General features: G+C 43.5%; 1 protein-coding gene across 3 annotated transcripts in view; it reads right to left on the minus strand.

Moving 5' to 3' along the window:
* HECW1 (HECT, C2 and WW domain containing E3 ubiquitin protein ligase 1) overlaps nt 1–16,379 on the minus strand; it is a 346,449-nt gene that overhangs the window by 57,516 nt on the left and 272,554 nt on the right. For all 3 annotated transcript variants that reach the window (XM_075921722.1, XM_006124096.4, XM_014574083.3), the window contains 6 exons: nt 12,971–13,076; nt 12,596–12,692; nt 10,108–10,191; nt 8,380–8,489; nt 4,371–4,491; nt 1,325–1,438 (listed from right to left, as the gene is read on the minus strand). In XM_075921722.1, the coding sequence (XP_075777837.1) occupies nt 1,325–1,438; nt 4,371–4,491; nt 8,380–8,489; nt 10,108–10,191; nt 12,596–12,692; nt 12,971–13,076 (632 nt within the window). The remainder of the gene's footprint in view (nt 1–1,324; nt 1,439–4,370; nt 4,492–8,379; nt 8,490–10,107; nt 10,192–12,595; nt 12,693–12,970; nt 13,077–16,379) is intronic.

Raw genomic sequence — 16,379 nt, forward strand, 5'->3', positions numbered from 1 at the left:
CTTCACAGGCATTAAACAGAATAAAGCACAAAAGAATTTGGCCTCAGATGTAAATGAATTAGATTTTTATGATTTGCAGGATATTATGCCAAACCCAGTAGAAGTTATTGGAAATTAAGGGAAAATAGCAAGTAAAGTTAAAGAACTGGGCCATTGTTAGCATGAGAACCATTCTCCAGATGAGTAACGGAGACAAAGGAAAGGCTAATGATTTACCTTTGGTCACATGGTAAGGTGGCAGCAGAATTAGGGACGGAACTTGCTATACCAGAACTTCTCTTATAAATCTCAGTGACACAATCCATTTTCACAAATTAAGTAGTTAATAAAGTCCATAATATCAACAACACTAAAAATAACCCTCTCTCTGACTCAATTTCTACTTTATCTAGCAGGTCTCCAGATGAATTCAGCTCTTGAGAACCTTTTACTTGCTCTGTTATCTTAGCAAATTTAATCTGATGTGATTGCTGCGTACTTTGCCATCTGCCCCAACATTTTTGGAGCTGAAACGGTATCTTTTTTATATCTCTAAATCCTTTCTGTGTTTCTATTAAGAGCTTGTGCATACAACAGAATTAAAACAGGATTCTAAGACATCCTTATTTGAAACACTGGAGAGATTCAAAATTTCTTTCTTTAATTAAAGTTTGGGGATGAAACCTCACGAAGAGCATAACTGTTGACGTGACAAGTGGCAGTGGGTGACATTAGCAAGGTTTGTTTTGGATAAAAAAACAAAAGCCCGGCTATTTACTGTAATCTCATCTGTACTACCAAAACTTCTTGTATTTGCAAGATCAGTCAGGAAGTCTCACAAGCAGAGTTTGACAGATTTCCAGTACTTTCTGCCTCTGGCTGACAGTAACAATGGCTCTTCTAATAGAATTTATGCTTCTCACTTCATCTAGGGCAAGTGAGGAAAACACTTTTTCCAACGACAACAAAGGTTCATTTTAAAGAGCCAGTGAAAGCTATTGGTTAAACAGGGGGATTAACAGTGGGGGTGGGGGTGGTAGGTGGGGATTAACAACCTGATATTGATTTGTGTGTGACAGTGCCTCAGTTCCCTCAATGGGGATTACTACCCATGGCACCAAGATGGTGAGTCTTAATCAGTTAACATTTCAGAAGAACTCAGATGAAAGAAACTATAGAAACTTTAGAAGTGCTAAGAAGAACAAAAGTTTGGGTTGTTTTTAATTCTATATGGACCAGTTCACTCCTCCAGAAGTAACCTAACACATAACAAGAGAGATTCAGACTTTCTCTAATGCTAACGTAATGACTCTCACACAGTGCACACTGTTTAATAGTTCCCTACCCTTCCTCTCCAACGAATGTGACATAGAGTTTGTTCCGCTGAAGCTCCTTGCGTGAATAAGCCATCACCTGATTGAAGGTGCCTTCCAACAAGTGGTCACGCCGTATAATTAACCTGCAAAAGAACATAGTAATACAAATCTTGTTAATCAGCACTATCTAAAATTCTTGAATAGGGTAGTGAGAGATGCTATTATAAAATATACATAAAGGTAAACAGGAGATATTAAAGGGCCATATTATTAAGCCCTGAAATAAGAGGAAAAAATTCAATTGAAGTCTATGGAGTTAAGCTTGCTTGTGCAAAGGCTAGTTTGGGTTTTTATTGATTCTTGTCTATTTGTTTACATTACTCTGTGACTGAAGATAGATTTCTCCTCTAAGTAGTAGATTGGTTCAAAATCTTGCTGTATCTCATAGACTCTCCATTACCCCCCCTGTACAGAAATTAAGAGTTGCAAATAGGCCTATGACCTTTCTACCTTCCTGGTGTCACCGCACTCCTGGGGTCGATTTTGATTTCATACTTGATTTACTGTAGTGCACATTGATGGCATTATTCCTTATGACATACCGGTATACGATAGGGTTACCATATTTCAACATTCAAAAAAGAGGACACTTCTGAGAGGGAGTGTATCTGTAAAAGTATCTACCAATGCACGTTATATTAATGAGTTATAATGTGTTCTATATAGTATAGAACACATTAGTGTAAGCAAGGGGAGAATCTTTATCTATACCTACTAAATGGTCTCATCTACTCTCCAAAGCATCTTTAATGAATGGCCCAGTGTTTCAAAAACTGCTTACAAGCATGGCCTATTGTAAAAATATCCTCTACACAAAAAATTATTTTTCATATATAGCTGAAATGTAACAACAGTCCTTTTGGAATGTGTTTCATGTCTGTCTTGGCAGGACTCTGAAGGGGATAACCAATGGCCAGAGCTCCACAGACAGGGCAAGAATAGTTTGACGATGACATTTGCTTAGAATAAATTGATTTTCAGATGTTTTTTTCCACAACACATGTGGTTTGGTATGACGCCAGGCCGATGCATGAACTCAACCAGATGCCCAGGAAATACCTTAGAAGCATACAGTGCGTTAGCCAGTTACTATAACTATCCATGGAAAATGGTGCAGAGAGGCAAGCCAGCTAGTAGGTGGTTTGGAATGGGAACTCCACAACTGAATGACAGAGAATTACAAGGTCAGATCTCAAGAATATATTAACAAAGTGAGAAAGGAAGCTAGTCTAACTAATATTTAGGTGCAATGGAGAACAGAAAGCAGTTAACAGGGCCTGATTTTTATAAGACTGAGCACCTGCACTGCAAGTTCAAATCAATGGGAGTAGTAGGAACTCAAGCCCACAATGTCTAACAACCAGGGCCCGATTTTCATCTGGAGTAACATTGATGTGTCAACTCAGAGTAAATCCAAAGGATATGGAGTTGCTTCAGAACTGTAATGCAGATTGAACCTCTCTGATCTAGGACTCTGGACTGAGATAATCTGTGGTCTAGCAGGCAGCACAGGGGTCAGCGGCTGGGAGCGTGGCTGGGGGACTAGGAGTGGAGCCGTTCCAGTGGCCATTGGTCCAGAGCCTGGCCAGGAATGGAGCTGGATCCCAGCCAGGGGGCTTGGAGTGGAGCTGGTCCAATGGCTGGGAGGCTGGGGGCCTAGAGCCCAGCTGGAGAACCAAAGGGTGTGTCTAAACTACAGGGTTTTGTCAACAAAAGTGGACTTTTGTTGACAAAACTATACCTACATCTACACTACCAGGGTATGTCTACACTACCACCCTAGTTCGAACTAGGGTGGTAATGTAGGCAACCGGAGTTGCAAATGAAGCCCGGGATTTGAAACGAGGAGTAATGGTAGTTTGGACTAGGAAGCCTAGTCCGAACTACCTAGTCCGTGCCGCGTGTAGCTGCGCGGCGCGGAGTCCGCACTAGCGGACATTTAAAAATGGCGGCGCCCGGCTTTATGCAAATGAAGCCTGGGAAATTCAAATCCTGGGCTTCATTTGCAACTCTGGTTGCCTACATTACCACCTAGTTCGAACTAGGGTGGTAGTGTAGACATACCCCCACTGAGTTCTGTCGACAGTAAGTAGACAGAACGCAGCAGTTTTGTCGATGGCGGTAAATCTCATTCCACGAAGAATAACGCCGCTTGTCAACAGAGTTCTGTTGACAAAAGGCACTATTTCATCCACACTGTGCTTTTTCCAAAGAGAGCATCTAGACTCTCTGTCGAAAAAGCAGCTTGCTTTGTCGACAGAACTGGCTGTAGTCTAGATGCTCTTTGTTGACAGTATCTGTCGACAAAGCCTCTGTCGACAAAAGCCTGTAGTCTAGACGTACCCAAAGGGTGGAAGTGGAGGTGGAGCCTGGCTTTGGGACTAGCCAGCCTGGCCAGGGTGGGCAGCAGAGCACAGTTGCCAGGTCGAGCAGTGGGGTCAGTAGCCATGAAGGGATCCAATCTGGGAGACTGGTGGCCCTCAGGGAGAGCCTGGAGCCTGACAACAGAGGTGCTGGAATTGACCATACCTGACCCAGCAAACTCTCTTGTTTGGGACCGATTAGGTCCTGATGTTGTTGGACCACGGAGGTCCATCCTGTACTGTAACTGAGAGCTGAACCTGGGTCAATATCATTCACATTTGTCAAACATGTAATCTCTCTACCATTACTGCCTAGCAAATGGTATAGATAGAAATACCAACATCTCCTTAAAATAGGTAGAGGAGGAGTATAGGAGCAAATGGATCCATGAGAGAAAAAGCCCACCACATATAACCTTCTTGTTGGCTTATTTTTTTTGCATAAGTGTGCATGCGTGTGTGTGTGTGTATATTTGTACATAAACACTTTTCCTGGACAAAGTACATAGATACAACATCTAATGTTTCATTCCTGATACATGATAATGATGTAACTCCACATATATCAGATCAGTCTCCTTATTCATGGCTATAATGACAAGACGAGGCTCCATCAAGTTCACTTATTGTAATCATGTGACACAATACTCACTTAATTTTACCTGGACCTTGTCCATATCCTTTGGCTTCAAGTTTTCGATAGAAATTGCGTAGCTTGGCTTCAAAGTCTCTCCTATATGGAGAGGGCGCTCGTGCACTAGCTCGCTGTAATCCTAGAAGGGAAAAGAGCAAAGTCTTAGAGTTAAAACCTTTAAAAGAGCATCTTATTCATACAGATGGTGTTTTCAGTCATAAATACTATATGAACTTCAGTTGATGTATGTAGAATTCCGGAGGGCTGATTATTCTCACATTCTATTTGACATAAATGCAGCCATCAGTGCTATAATTCACTGGTTCCCAACAGTTCTGGACAGCTACATCATCTTACCAGGATGATAGCTGTTTTCCCTTTGTGCTTCCTGAGTCTTTAACTCTGAGTGGCTTAAATAGAAAATCAGTGGTAGTTAGCTGTCTATGCACTCAGCTTCAAGTGGAGTGCCTCAAGGGTTGGTTCTAGGACCAGTTTTGTTCAATATCTTTATTAATGACCTGGATGAGGGGATGGATTGCACCCCAAGCAAGTTTGCAGATGCCATTAAGCTAGGGGCAGAGGTAGATATGTTGGAGGGGAGGGACAAGGTCCGGAGTGACCTAGACAAATTGGAGGATTGGGCCAAAAGAAATCTAATGAGGTTCAACAAGGAAAAGTGCAGAGTCCTACACTTGGGATGGAAGAATTCCAAGCACTGTTACAGGCTTCGGAACAGTTCGGCAGAAAAGGACCTGGGGATTACAGTGGATGAGAAGTTGGATATGAGTCAACAGTGTGCCCTTGTAGCCAAGAAGACTAATGGCATATTAGGGTACATTAGAATGATAATTGCCAGCAGATCTAGAGAAGTGATTATTTCCCTTTATTCAGCACTGGTGAGGCCACATCTGGAGTATTGTGTCCAATACTGCCCCGCCCCCATTAAAGAAAGGTTTGGAGAAAGTCCAGGGGAGGGAAACAAAAATGATTAGGGGGCTGGAGCACATGACTTACAAGGAGAGGGATTTGGGCTTATTTAGTCTGCAAAAGGGAAGAGTGAGGGGGGATTTGATAGCAGCCTTTAAATACCTGAAGAGGGGTTTCAAAGAGGATGAAGACAGGCTGTGCTCAGTAGTGACAGATGGCAAAATGAGGAGCAATGGTTCCAAGTTACAGTGGGGGAGGTCTAGGTTGGATAATGGGAAAAACTATTTTATTAGGAAGATGGTAAAACACTGGAATGGGTTACCTAGGGAAGTAATGGAATCTCCATCCCTAGAGGTTTTTAAGTCCTGGCTTGACAAAGTCCTGGCTGGGATGATTTAATTAGGCTTGGTCCTGCTTTGGGCAGGGGGTTGGACTTCATGACCTCCTGGGGTCTCTTCCAAACCTATGATTCTATGATAATCTTAAAAATCTCTCTCTTCACCATCTTATAGGAAATCTCATTACCTGGCAGAATTATACTTTGGATACAATACAACACATCTGTTTAGCACTTTTAGGGGGCTGAGACCTGGCTGTAAATGGGGTTCTCAGTTAATTTCCGGCTGCATATTAAAGGCGTTCAGCAATAAACACACAAAAATTTTGTAGCACAAGAGAGGATTTCTGTCAGTGAGAAGTCTTACATTTTCACATTAACAGCAGATTTTCAGCAATTCAGGGCCTGTTTAGTTTTGAAATCTGAATTCTGAAAATAGCCAATTAGTTCTTTTGTGTAAAAGAGCACCACAGCAATCAGTATTAGAGAATGGGATCCATGAAATCCCATTTCTCTACGCCTTCAGAGGAGACAATGAAAACAAGCCCTTTTACGAGAAGTTTGGCAAAAAAGCTACCAGAAGAAGGAAAAAAATACATTCAGTTGAAATATAAAGTATCTGTGAAGACTCATTTGTAGCAGGGGGAAGGATATTACTATTGACTCAGATGATAAAACAGAAAGGCATATTTATACAACATGCAAGGGGAATCCCGAGTGAAGCTTCTCTTGTTTTGTTAGAGCATATTTTACCTCACACAAGAAAAGAAATTATGAGTTATTCAAGAAGTAATTTGGGGATGCTGCAACCAGTACAGGTTAAACCTTTTAAATCCAGGACTCTCTGGTCCGGCAACATCTGTGGTCCAGCAGGATCATGGATGTTGCTGGACCAGAGAGCCCTGGCACCCGGAATCTGAGCCAGTCAGGGAGTCCAGGGGAGAGGAACCTCACCAACAGACAGGTGAGCTCCCTCCCCGCAGTGCCCTGGCCAGGCAGGGCAGCAGCAGGACTGGCGAGCCCTGTCTCTGTGTAGCCCCATCCTGGCACAGCAGCAGCGGGGCAGCTGCAGAGCCCCGTCACAGGAGAGCCCTGGTGTGGTGCGGTGTGGTAGCAGCAAGGCTGCCAGCAGGCAGTGAGCCCTGTCTCCGGGAAGCCCTGGCAGGGCACAGCAGCAATAGGGCATCCACAGAGCCTAGTCCTTGGGAAGCCCTGCGCAGGACAGAAGTGGGGCAGTTGCGGAGCCCTGTCCCCGAGAAGCCTCGGCTAGGCTGGGCAGAAGTGGGACCACAATGGCCGGGGAGCTCTGTGGCTGGAGAGCCCCAGACAGCTGGTGGCAGCATGCTAAGCCCAAGCCCTGTAGCAGCAGTGCTGGAGCCCAGTGGCAGTTGGGCTGGAGAGGAGCTAGCCAGAGGTAGGGGCAGTATCCTGGGAGGCCGGTGGCATAGGATCTCTCTTGATCCAGCAAATTCCTTAATTCGGGACTGGTCAGGTCCCCAGAACGCTGGACCAAGGAGTTCCAACCTGTAGTACAGATGAACATATAAAACATTCGCTGAAATCAATATTTGCCATCTTGCCACAAAAAGGTTAAAAGCCACTGTATGGCTCTCATCACACTGATGAGTGAGGATATTGGTCAAATGTTTAAATCTCATGCAAAATTGATATATGCCCATATTATGTCAGTAATCAGTACAGGTGCAAATCCCTGCTGTAGATAATGAAAAACACAATTTGCACGGACCTTTATCCCTGATTTGAAATCAGAAAATCCAGTGGTTACAACAGGACATTTTTCAAAGATCTCCCCTGCATATACAAGACATCAGTGTTTCTCCACAAAAATATTAAGACTGATATTTGCAAAGTCATCAGAGGATTTGGCACCCATTTCTCATTCATTTTAATAGGAACCGGGTGTCCAAACAGCCCCGATGGCTCTGAAAACAGCCTACACTGATTTAAGAGCATATTCCTGGGATGTCACTCAAAATGACCACCAAGGCAATTGCATGGTTGAAGTGTAGACTAATGCAGTCTCCTTTTAGCTAATGGAGCCACCTGCTGATCGATTTTCTTAGCACAGACAATATTTCAGTGATACAGAGCACTTGGAAATAATCTTCTATGAATGGACACCTTTCAGGAAAACATGTTTTAGTCAATTTATTGGCTCAATACAAGATAATTAGGTGAAAAGCATTTGGCCTGTGACATATAGGAGGCCAGACTAGATGACTGAATGGTCCCTCCTGGCATTGAACTGTATTATTCTTGGGAGAAGCAGCAGCGTTGGAAACATTGTCTGGCTGAATATTAAGTTTGGCCTACAGCTGTTTGCTAGACTTCTGAAAGCTTTGCCATACATATGTGATTTGCACTTTGCTTTACCATCTCATATTCATATTCAAGAATGTCAATAAATTAGACTCAGAACACAATCCTCTTCTCAGTCTAATCTCCCCTCACCATTTGGAAGCCATGACAATATTTTCTACTCCTTGAATAATCACTGATTTTCACCAGGCCACTGCCATCAGTGTCCCATGAGACAAATGAAGTGACAGCATTCTGTGTATTAACCAAACACCCCTGCAGAAAAAAACTGTCGGAGGCCAATTTTCAACGGTGTAAACTGACACAGCTTTTTGGGGGTCTGTGAGTGGCAACATTTATTCCAGTTGATATCTGCCCTTCTGTAATTGTCAAAAGGAGAAGTGCAACAAGCACAGGAGCTTATGTTGTTTTCCCTTTATTTACCTGGAGAATTCTGAGGTGAGGAGCAGGGTGAACAGCGAGGAGAGAAGCTATAGCCAGGGTGGAAGGCAGCCTGCAGGGGTATGTAGGACATAATATCCTCCTCAAAGAGGCTGAAAGGAAAAACGATAGAGACAGACTCTGTTTGCACTCATTATACATGAAGAAGCATAAGAATTTGGTAGAGTAGTATTTTGTTACAAACATCTCTTTGGGCAGCCCTTCACAGAATCATAGATCATAGAACCATAGGGCTGGAAGAACCCTCAGAAAGTCATCAAGTCCAGCCCCCTGCCCAAGGCAGGACCAATCCCAACTAAATCAACCCAGCCGGGGCTTTGTCAAGCTGAGACTTAAACACCTCTAGGGATGGAGATTCCACCACCTCCCTAGATAACCCATTCCAGTGCTTCACCACCCTCCTAGTGAAATAGTTTTTCCTAATGTCCAACCTAGACCTCTCTCACTGTAACTTGAGACCATTACTCCTTGTTCTGCCATCCATCACTACTGAGAACAGCCTTTCTCCATCATCTTTGGAACCTCCCTTCAGGAAGTTGAAGGCTGCTATCAAATACCCCCTCACTCTTCTTTTCGGCAGACTAAACAAAACCAAATCCCTCAGCTTCTCCTCATAGGCTCCAGCCCCCTAATCATTTTGGTTGACCTCTGCTGGACTCTCTCTAATGCGTCCACATCGTTTCTATAGTGGGGGGACCAGAACTGGACACAATACTCCAGATGTGGCCTCACCAGAGCTGAACACTTACAACACAAAGATCAGTACCTACAGAGACTTAAAACAGTGATCTTCCCAATCAGACAGGACTTCAGAAGCAAAGTCTTTATTTTAAATAAAAAAGTGAGTTCCATTAGGCATTCTCAAGCCACAACATTACCCTATTGGATGGATGAACCAAGGTTTTGAGGCAATGGTAAAAGCAACAACATCCAGTGGTCAAAGCGAGAACAGGGGATACAAATTGTTTCCCTTTTAACTACGTTTGTGTCAGTCAGATATTTTGCTACAGCCCTGCATGTCTCTGTGCCAATCTGCATCAAGGTATAGGCAGTGGGATCAAGTCGTGGACATTTTGCTTTACATAGAATGGGCTGTATAACGCCAATCAAAATCAACTCGAGTGGAATATGCTTTAGTGTAAACAGAGAGCACAAGAGAAATGTAATCCTTTATTGTGCTGAGCCACATAAATCAAATTATTCTGGGCTCTAAAGACTTAATTTCAGTGGGGCTTCAAAAGATGCTAAAACCCTGCTTACAGTACTTAAGCCTTGCCTCCATTACTTAATAATGGTTGTTTAGTCTGTTGTATCTCAGCTCTTCCTTAATGTGAGGTAGCCTTGTAGAGATCGCTGCCAGTGGCATAACTAACACTACGATCAACAGCATCTGATTGTTATTTAGAAAGGTGTGAATCACATTTCCACCTTTAAAATTACCACAGGAAAATTTAAAATGTAATTTCTAACCTGATCCTTAAAAGCCAAAACCAAACTATTCAGTGCAATTGGAGAGTAACGTTCATTGTGACAGTGGGGGTTAGGTTTCTGGAAACTAGGATGTGACACATATATTGTGAGCCTTAGCAGAAAACAACCTAGATTTAACAAATTAGGTCAATCACTTAAAATATTTCAACAAATATGAGGCGGAGATTGCTAGTCAGCTTCTTGTGCATCATGAGAGACAAATTGTTTTGAATTGATTACCTCAATAGAATTACTAAATCTGCATCACAGGACAGCTTTTCAAGCCCATGTGTACCCTCTGTCCGAATGTAATGGATCTTCTCCCTAGAAAATTAATGACAAGAAGGGGAAAAGAAATCAAATCAATATAAAACCACAAGATAAGAATGGATTATTTTTTACTCACTACCCCTCTAACTTTTTTTTGCTTTTCTCACAAAGATAGCAAATAAATATCCTTTTTGCCTCACACATTTTTCTAATCTGAACAGCAAAACCCATAACACAACACTATTTATATCATACCAGAATTCTGACCTATAGTGAGGTAGAATGGCTTCCCACTGACCCAGAGAGGAAGGGATCACTCTGTGAATTCTGGTGGGTGGAGCCAAGAAGTACTCTCCGCTACCCCCGGAAATCAGGGGATGTCACAGGAAGTATTAAAGAGTAGGTCTGGCACTCTGTTGGAGAGCAGTTGCCGAAACAGCAAGATACCCCTTGCCTGCTCCCAAAGTGGGAGACCAACACAGGCCCCTCTGACCCTGAGAACTGGCCCAACATGCCAAAATTCCCAGTTGACTGAGACATGGAAGAGTAGCCAGGATTACCTCAGGCCTTCTACCAGCTAGCCACAGAGGACCTGCTACAGATCCAGATACAATTGGAGGCGGGAGTTCGGAAATAGCCCAGGGACAGCTGATCCTACTTCAGCTGTATTGTTGCCAAAGATCCAGTCAGGTCAGGCTCCCTGCTGACCAAGGGGCACTCTGCCACTGGTAGGGCTATGGGCTGGGATACTGCGGAGTGGGTAGGCCTGCATCTCCTTGTGCCACCCCAAATTGAGTGTGGAAACAAAACAGTAACCTAGAAATGACGGTTTTAATATCCTATTACAAATCTCATTACATATCCACAAAGCTGTCTAGTCTCCATCATTAGTCAATTTTGTTCTCTGCTAAAAAAGAGATAAAGGCATTTCCTATTCTCTAAGGGATAAGAACTCACATTACACAAGTGAAAAAAAAAACTGGAATTATTTGATGATGATGATAAAAGTTCTCAGCTACAAAAATGCACATCTTAAATACAAGAGGCAATTTTCATTCTCTCCCTGAATCCATTAGCATTTCATTCCTCCTGGAGACGGTTTTAATCCTTTACACCCAAAGAACTCTTTGTCTGATCCTCACAGGTAAATGATCAATCAGCAAGGCAAGCAAAACTCTCAGAGAGAAATCTCACTGGAAAAACTTGGATGTTCTCTCTTTTGTTATGCTGGTTACAGTGTGGCCCTTATTGAATTCAAGGGCCAGATCCTCAGCTGGTATAAACTGGCATTACTCCATAAAAGCCAATAGAGTGAAGCTGATTTACACCAAATGAGGGTCTAGCTCCAGAAGATTAATTTAATCCTTATAATTATCATTTATTTCAAATTTTAATTATTATTCTGTTTTTTTCTTTTTTCATTTCATCCCTTTTATATAAGATGAAAGGAACAGGTAAAATACTTTGATAGCATCAGTTGGTTTAATTACTTTGTAAAGGATGTTAAACATATTATTAAGTCCTCAGAGGAAACAAGTGAAGACAGGAGTGCAATTTAGTAAATAATGCTCTTATATTTCTGTAAAATATAGGGCTCTTTCTGTCTTGGCATTACTATTAGAGTTAAGGGGTAAAATGTTGTTGCCACTGAAGTCAATGGGAAGTTTGCCATTGTCTTCAGTGGAGCCAGGATTTCACCCAAACCTCTGAAGAATAAGATAACTGTAGGCAGATGTATAGCATTTTTTGCCACTGAGGCATAAATATAGTGGCCGTGTACCCACATATACCACACTTCTTTCCTATACTTGGGTGCCTGTGGAAAATAATAACTGAGCTATATGGACTCTGTTAGCAAAAGCTGAAACTTTTGTGGTGACCATGGAAACTAGGGCACTTCTTCATTTTTCCTGTTAACAAGGACTTGACTCATCTTCTAGAGAAAACGCATCTGAAATGTAGAAGATGATACAAGGAGGCCAACAGGTGAACTCTACAAAGAGAACAAGGAAAATAAGGGAAACAGGAGAGGGGGTAGAGAACATCATAATAAGAACAGGTTCAAGACTGAGCAATACTGAGCTGTAGTGAGCACTCCCCATCTACAGAGAAGGACCTGGATGTACACATTTATACTGTGCACAGAAGGGGTGACATTTTCAAAGCATCTAAGTGACTTTTTGAGCCTAGGTCCCATTGACTTCCCCACTGACTGCTTGTCAGGGTGGAAAGGAAATAGTGAGGGAGGCATCGGACACCAACAGGCATTGAGCCCATGGTTGTTGATGATGATGATGATGATGAATGGCCATGGAATGGTATAATGAATAACTGGTGGCCTGGAGATAGAGGATGTCCTTCTTTCAAGGCCTCATGGAACACCTTATCTGCTGGCTTGAAAGTCAGCAGGAGACAGGATTAAAGAGAAGGTTTATAGTGACTTGGAACAAATCAGTACCTGAGTGCATGGTTCCTGGCCAGGCTTGGCTGACGCTCTTGCAGCATCTCAAAAATGTTTGGTTGGCGTAGAAATGCGACAATCTTGTCATTGTAAGCTGGAATAGTTAAAATCACAACTCTAGAAACAAGTGACACTTTTGCAGAGGATAACAAATGTGCAACTGAAAATTACTTGTCAAATAGTGATAATACAGCATATGGGAGAAATCATACACTAATACAATGTGATCACCACTGATATAATATCACCTGGCTCCTCATTAAGGAAGAATGGGTTGGAGAGCTAGGTAAGGGGTATGATTGTTGAAAGGTCCTAAAACAGTTCCCGAGGAGCCCCACTAGGAAGAAAAAAATAATAGAAGGCCCTACTTACCTAGAGGTAATGACTCATGATGGTGCTGGTTTCGAATAGCTGTTACTAGGCTGTTGCCTGGTCTGGTCAACAGAGATATGCCTCTATTCCGGGAGACTTCTGATGCCTAGAATGAAAGAAGGAAAGAAAGAAATGTTATAACAAAATGATTAGCTACATATTAGTCAATACACTAATGATGCCTTTTACTTTGTGACTTTAATCCAGAGTCTTGAGGTTAACTGACTCATTTTGGGAAACAATACAGGTGGGATGTCCCTGGTCTGGCACTCTCGGGACCTGAGTGGTCCTGAACCAGAGAGTTTTCCGGACCAGGGATGCTCCCCTACTGGCTGTCCTACTCCCAGACTCTCCAGGCTGGGGATCCCACTCTGCTGCCGCCAGGGTTCCTGGGACCACACGATTGTTGCCAGCCCCTTTCAGAAGCCGTCCGCTCCACTGCCTCTGGGGATTCCCAAGGACTCCACAGCCCAGAGGTCCCTGTTGCTGCCTGGGGTTCCCTGTTGCTGCCTGGGGTTCCCTGTTGCTCCCTGGGGGTTCTCTGGCTGGGGCTTCCTGGCCAACCCAGCCACTCTGCTGCTAGGGATTAGGGTCTCCGATCATGGCTCCTTGGCCCCACCTAGTCCCGATGATGCTGGGGAGTTCCCTGGTTGGAGCCACCCGGCCTGCTGCTGCTGGGTTTCTCTGGTCGCTCGGCCACCACAGCCCCACTGCTACTGGGGATTCTTCGGGTTCCCTGGCCCAGATAAAGCTGTGGATTGCCAGGGCCAGTCCTGCTCCTGCTGGGGAATTCCTTGGGGTTCTCTGGCCTAGGGCCACCTGGCTCTGCTGCTGCAGTGAGTTCCTTAGTTGGGGGAGGGGCTCCTCATTCACCACCTGTCCTGGCTGATACCAGGGGTTCCTTGGCTGGGGTGGGTGCTCCCCATTTGCCACCTGGCCCTACTGATGCCAGGAGTTCCACAGCTGGACCGGGGCTCTCCAGCCGCCACCTGGACCAGCCACTGCTGGCCCAGCTAGGGCTACCCAGCCCTGTGTTCTCCACCTGGGTCCCGCTCCCACCTCCAGGGCTCTTTGGTCCAGCAACATCCATGGCCCTGCTGGACCACAGATATTGTTGGACCAGAGAGTCCCTGATTTGGGAGGTTCAACCTGTAGTTTTGTTTTATTACTGTTATTGGTCAGAGTTTTCAACACTATATTCTAAACTTGTGAGGTATGCTGCATAGTTCTAGTCTTGAGAAATTACATATGGAATCAATAACATGCATCTTAATAGCATATAAATAATTTAGGCACAAATATTCTTCAAAAGGAAGGAGTTTACCCTCTGATGGTCAAGTTTTTGTCCAGTTTCAAAGAGTCATATAATTCTGGATTTGTAAATGGATGTTATACAACTCCAGTAGACCTTGTCTAAACTATACAATTTTACCTCTTTAGTTATGCCAGCATATTTGAGCAGAAATTCCTCCCTTCCCCCACATCAATACCGTCATTCTAAGGTACATGTGCTTGCATAGGTATATAACTTATTCCAGTCCAACAAAGCAATATAAACTAAAGTGCCTTATATAAGTGCCTCCAAGTCAGTATAACTGCATTTTTTACTGGCATAACAATATTATTAAAACATCAGCCTAACTACGCAAGTCAAATTTTTAAAGTATAGAGCAGACCTTTGCATTCAATGATTATATTTGGTGTGCAAATCCGTATATATCTAGAAACAGGTATTTGTGCAATTTTGAATAAAATAAACAAGGACACTTTAATTTGGCTCTAAAATATTTATTTGAACTTATTGTTCAAATAACAAGAGGAAAAGATATATCAGACCAGAAAGGGTTACTATTTTTTCCCAGAAGTAAATGTAACTTGCATGAATATATATATATATATATATTCACACTTTATTTATATATTCACACTTCGGATAAACAGAAACCATGCATATGCATGCCTCCTATATATATATAGGAGGCATGCATATGCATGGTTTCTGTTTATCCGAAGTGTGAATAAACAGAAGCAGCAAGAGTCCAACATTTGGGCCTTGACTACATCAGGAAAATGACCCACTATTGACAGTGATTGTCAGCCTTGTTTTGCCCTGGATATTTTCCAACTGTTGAAAAAAGCTGCCAGCATAGACAAAGCATGGCTGAGACCATATTTCACAAAATGTCAATCATATTTTCTGCATTAGTATTGAAAATGGTACTGTCTTGTCCATACTGGCAGCCAACCATTTCCAACACCAGTTTGAAAGGTGTGAGGAGAGGAGGAGCCATTCCCTGCTTTTCTTAGACTTCCTGTGTGACTTTGGGCAAGTTGCGTAGTGCCAAGTGTACAAAGATATTTAGGTTCATAAAGATTCAGATAGATGCCCCATGGGATTTAAAATAAAGCAGATAAACAACTTATGCACACAACTCCCACTGATTTCAACAGGAATGAGGTGCTTAACCTGCTTAGGTTCTTTCAAAAACTCTACTAGGGTACGTCTACACTACAACGTTAATTCGAACTAAGGGTATGTCTATGCTGCATCCCTAGTTCGAACTAGGGATGCAAATGGAGACAATCGAAGTAGTTAATGAAGCGGGGACTTAAATATCCCGCGCTCCATTAACATGATCTCGCCGGCGCGCTAGTTCGAATCACAGCTGATTCGAACCAGGAAGTGCGCGCTGGGACGCGTTAGTTCAGACTAAAGCCCTTAGTCTGAACTAATGTTACTCCTCATTTTTTGATGAGTAACATTAGTTCGGCCTAAGGGCTTTAGTCCGAACTAACGCGTCCCGGCGCGCACTTCCTGGTTCGAATCAGCTGTGATTCGAACTAGCGCGCCGGTGAGATCATGTTAATGGAGCGCGGGATATTTAAATCCCCACTTCATTAACTACTTCGATTGTCTCCATTTGCATCCCTAGTTTGAACTAGGGATGCAGTGTAGACGTACCCTAACTTAGTTCGAATTAGTTAATTCGAACTAAGCTAATTCAAACTAACGGATCCAGACTAAAAAACTAGTTCGAATTAGCGTTTTGCTAATTTGAACTAGCATGTCCACATTAAGTGAACCCTGAACCAGGCTTAAGGATGGCCGGAAGCAGTGCCGGCAGGGCATCAGAGGAGGACTTAGAGCGTGGAGATGCTGTCTCAGGCAAGCCGAGGGCTGTGCTTAAAGGGTCCCGACCCCCACCCCGGACAGACAATTCTCAGGGGTGCCCCGCTTGCAAAGCAGTCCTGGCTTGGATTGCCCAGAGTACCCACACTGGGCACATCACAGCACTCGGCCATCAGACTGGCTGCACTTGCCGCAGGCTGCCATCTGGGGAGAGGGGGCAATTGGGGGGCTGCAGGAGAGCTTCCACCCCAAAAGTCTGCAGAGCCAGCCCAGTCCTCC

The sequence above is a fragment of the Pelodiscus sinensis genome, chromosome 2 (assembly GCF_049634645.1).
Source record: "Pelodiscus sinensis isolate JC-2024 chromosome 2, ASM4963464v1, whole genome shotgun sequence".
Taxonomy (NCBI): domain Eukaryota; kingdom Metazoa; phylum Chordata; order Testudines; family Trionychidae; genus Pelodiscus; species Pelodiscus sinensis.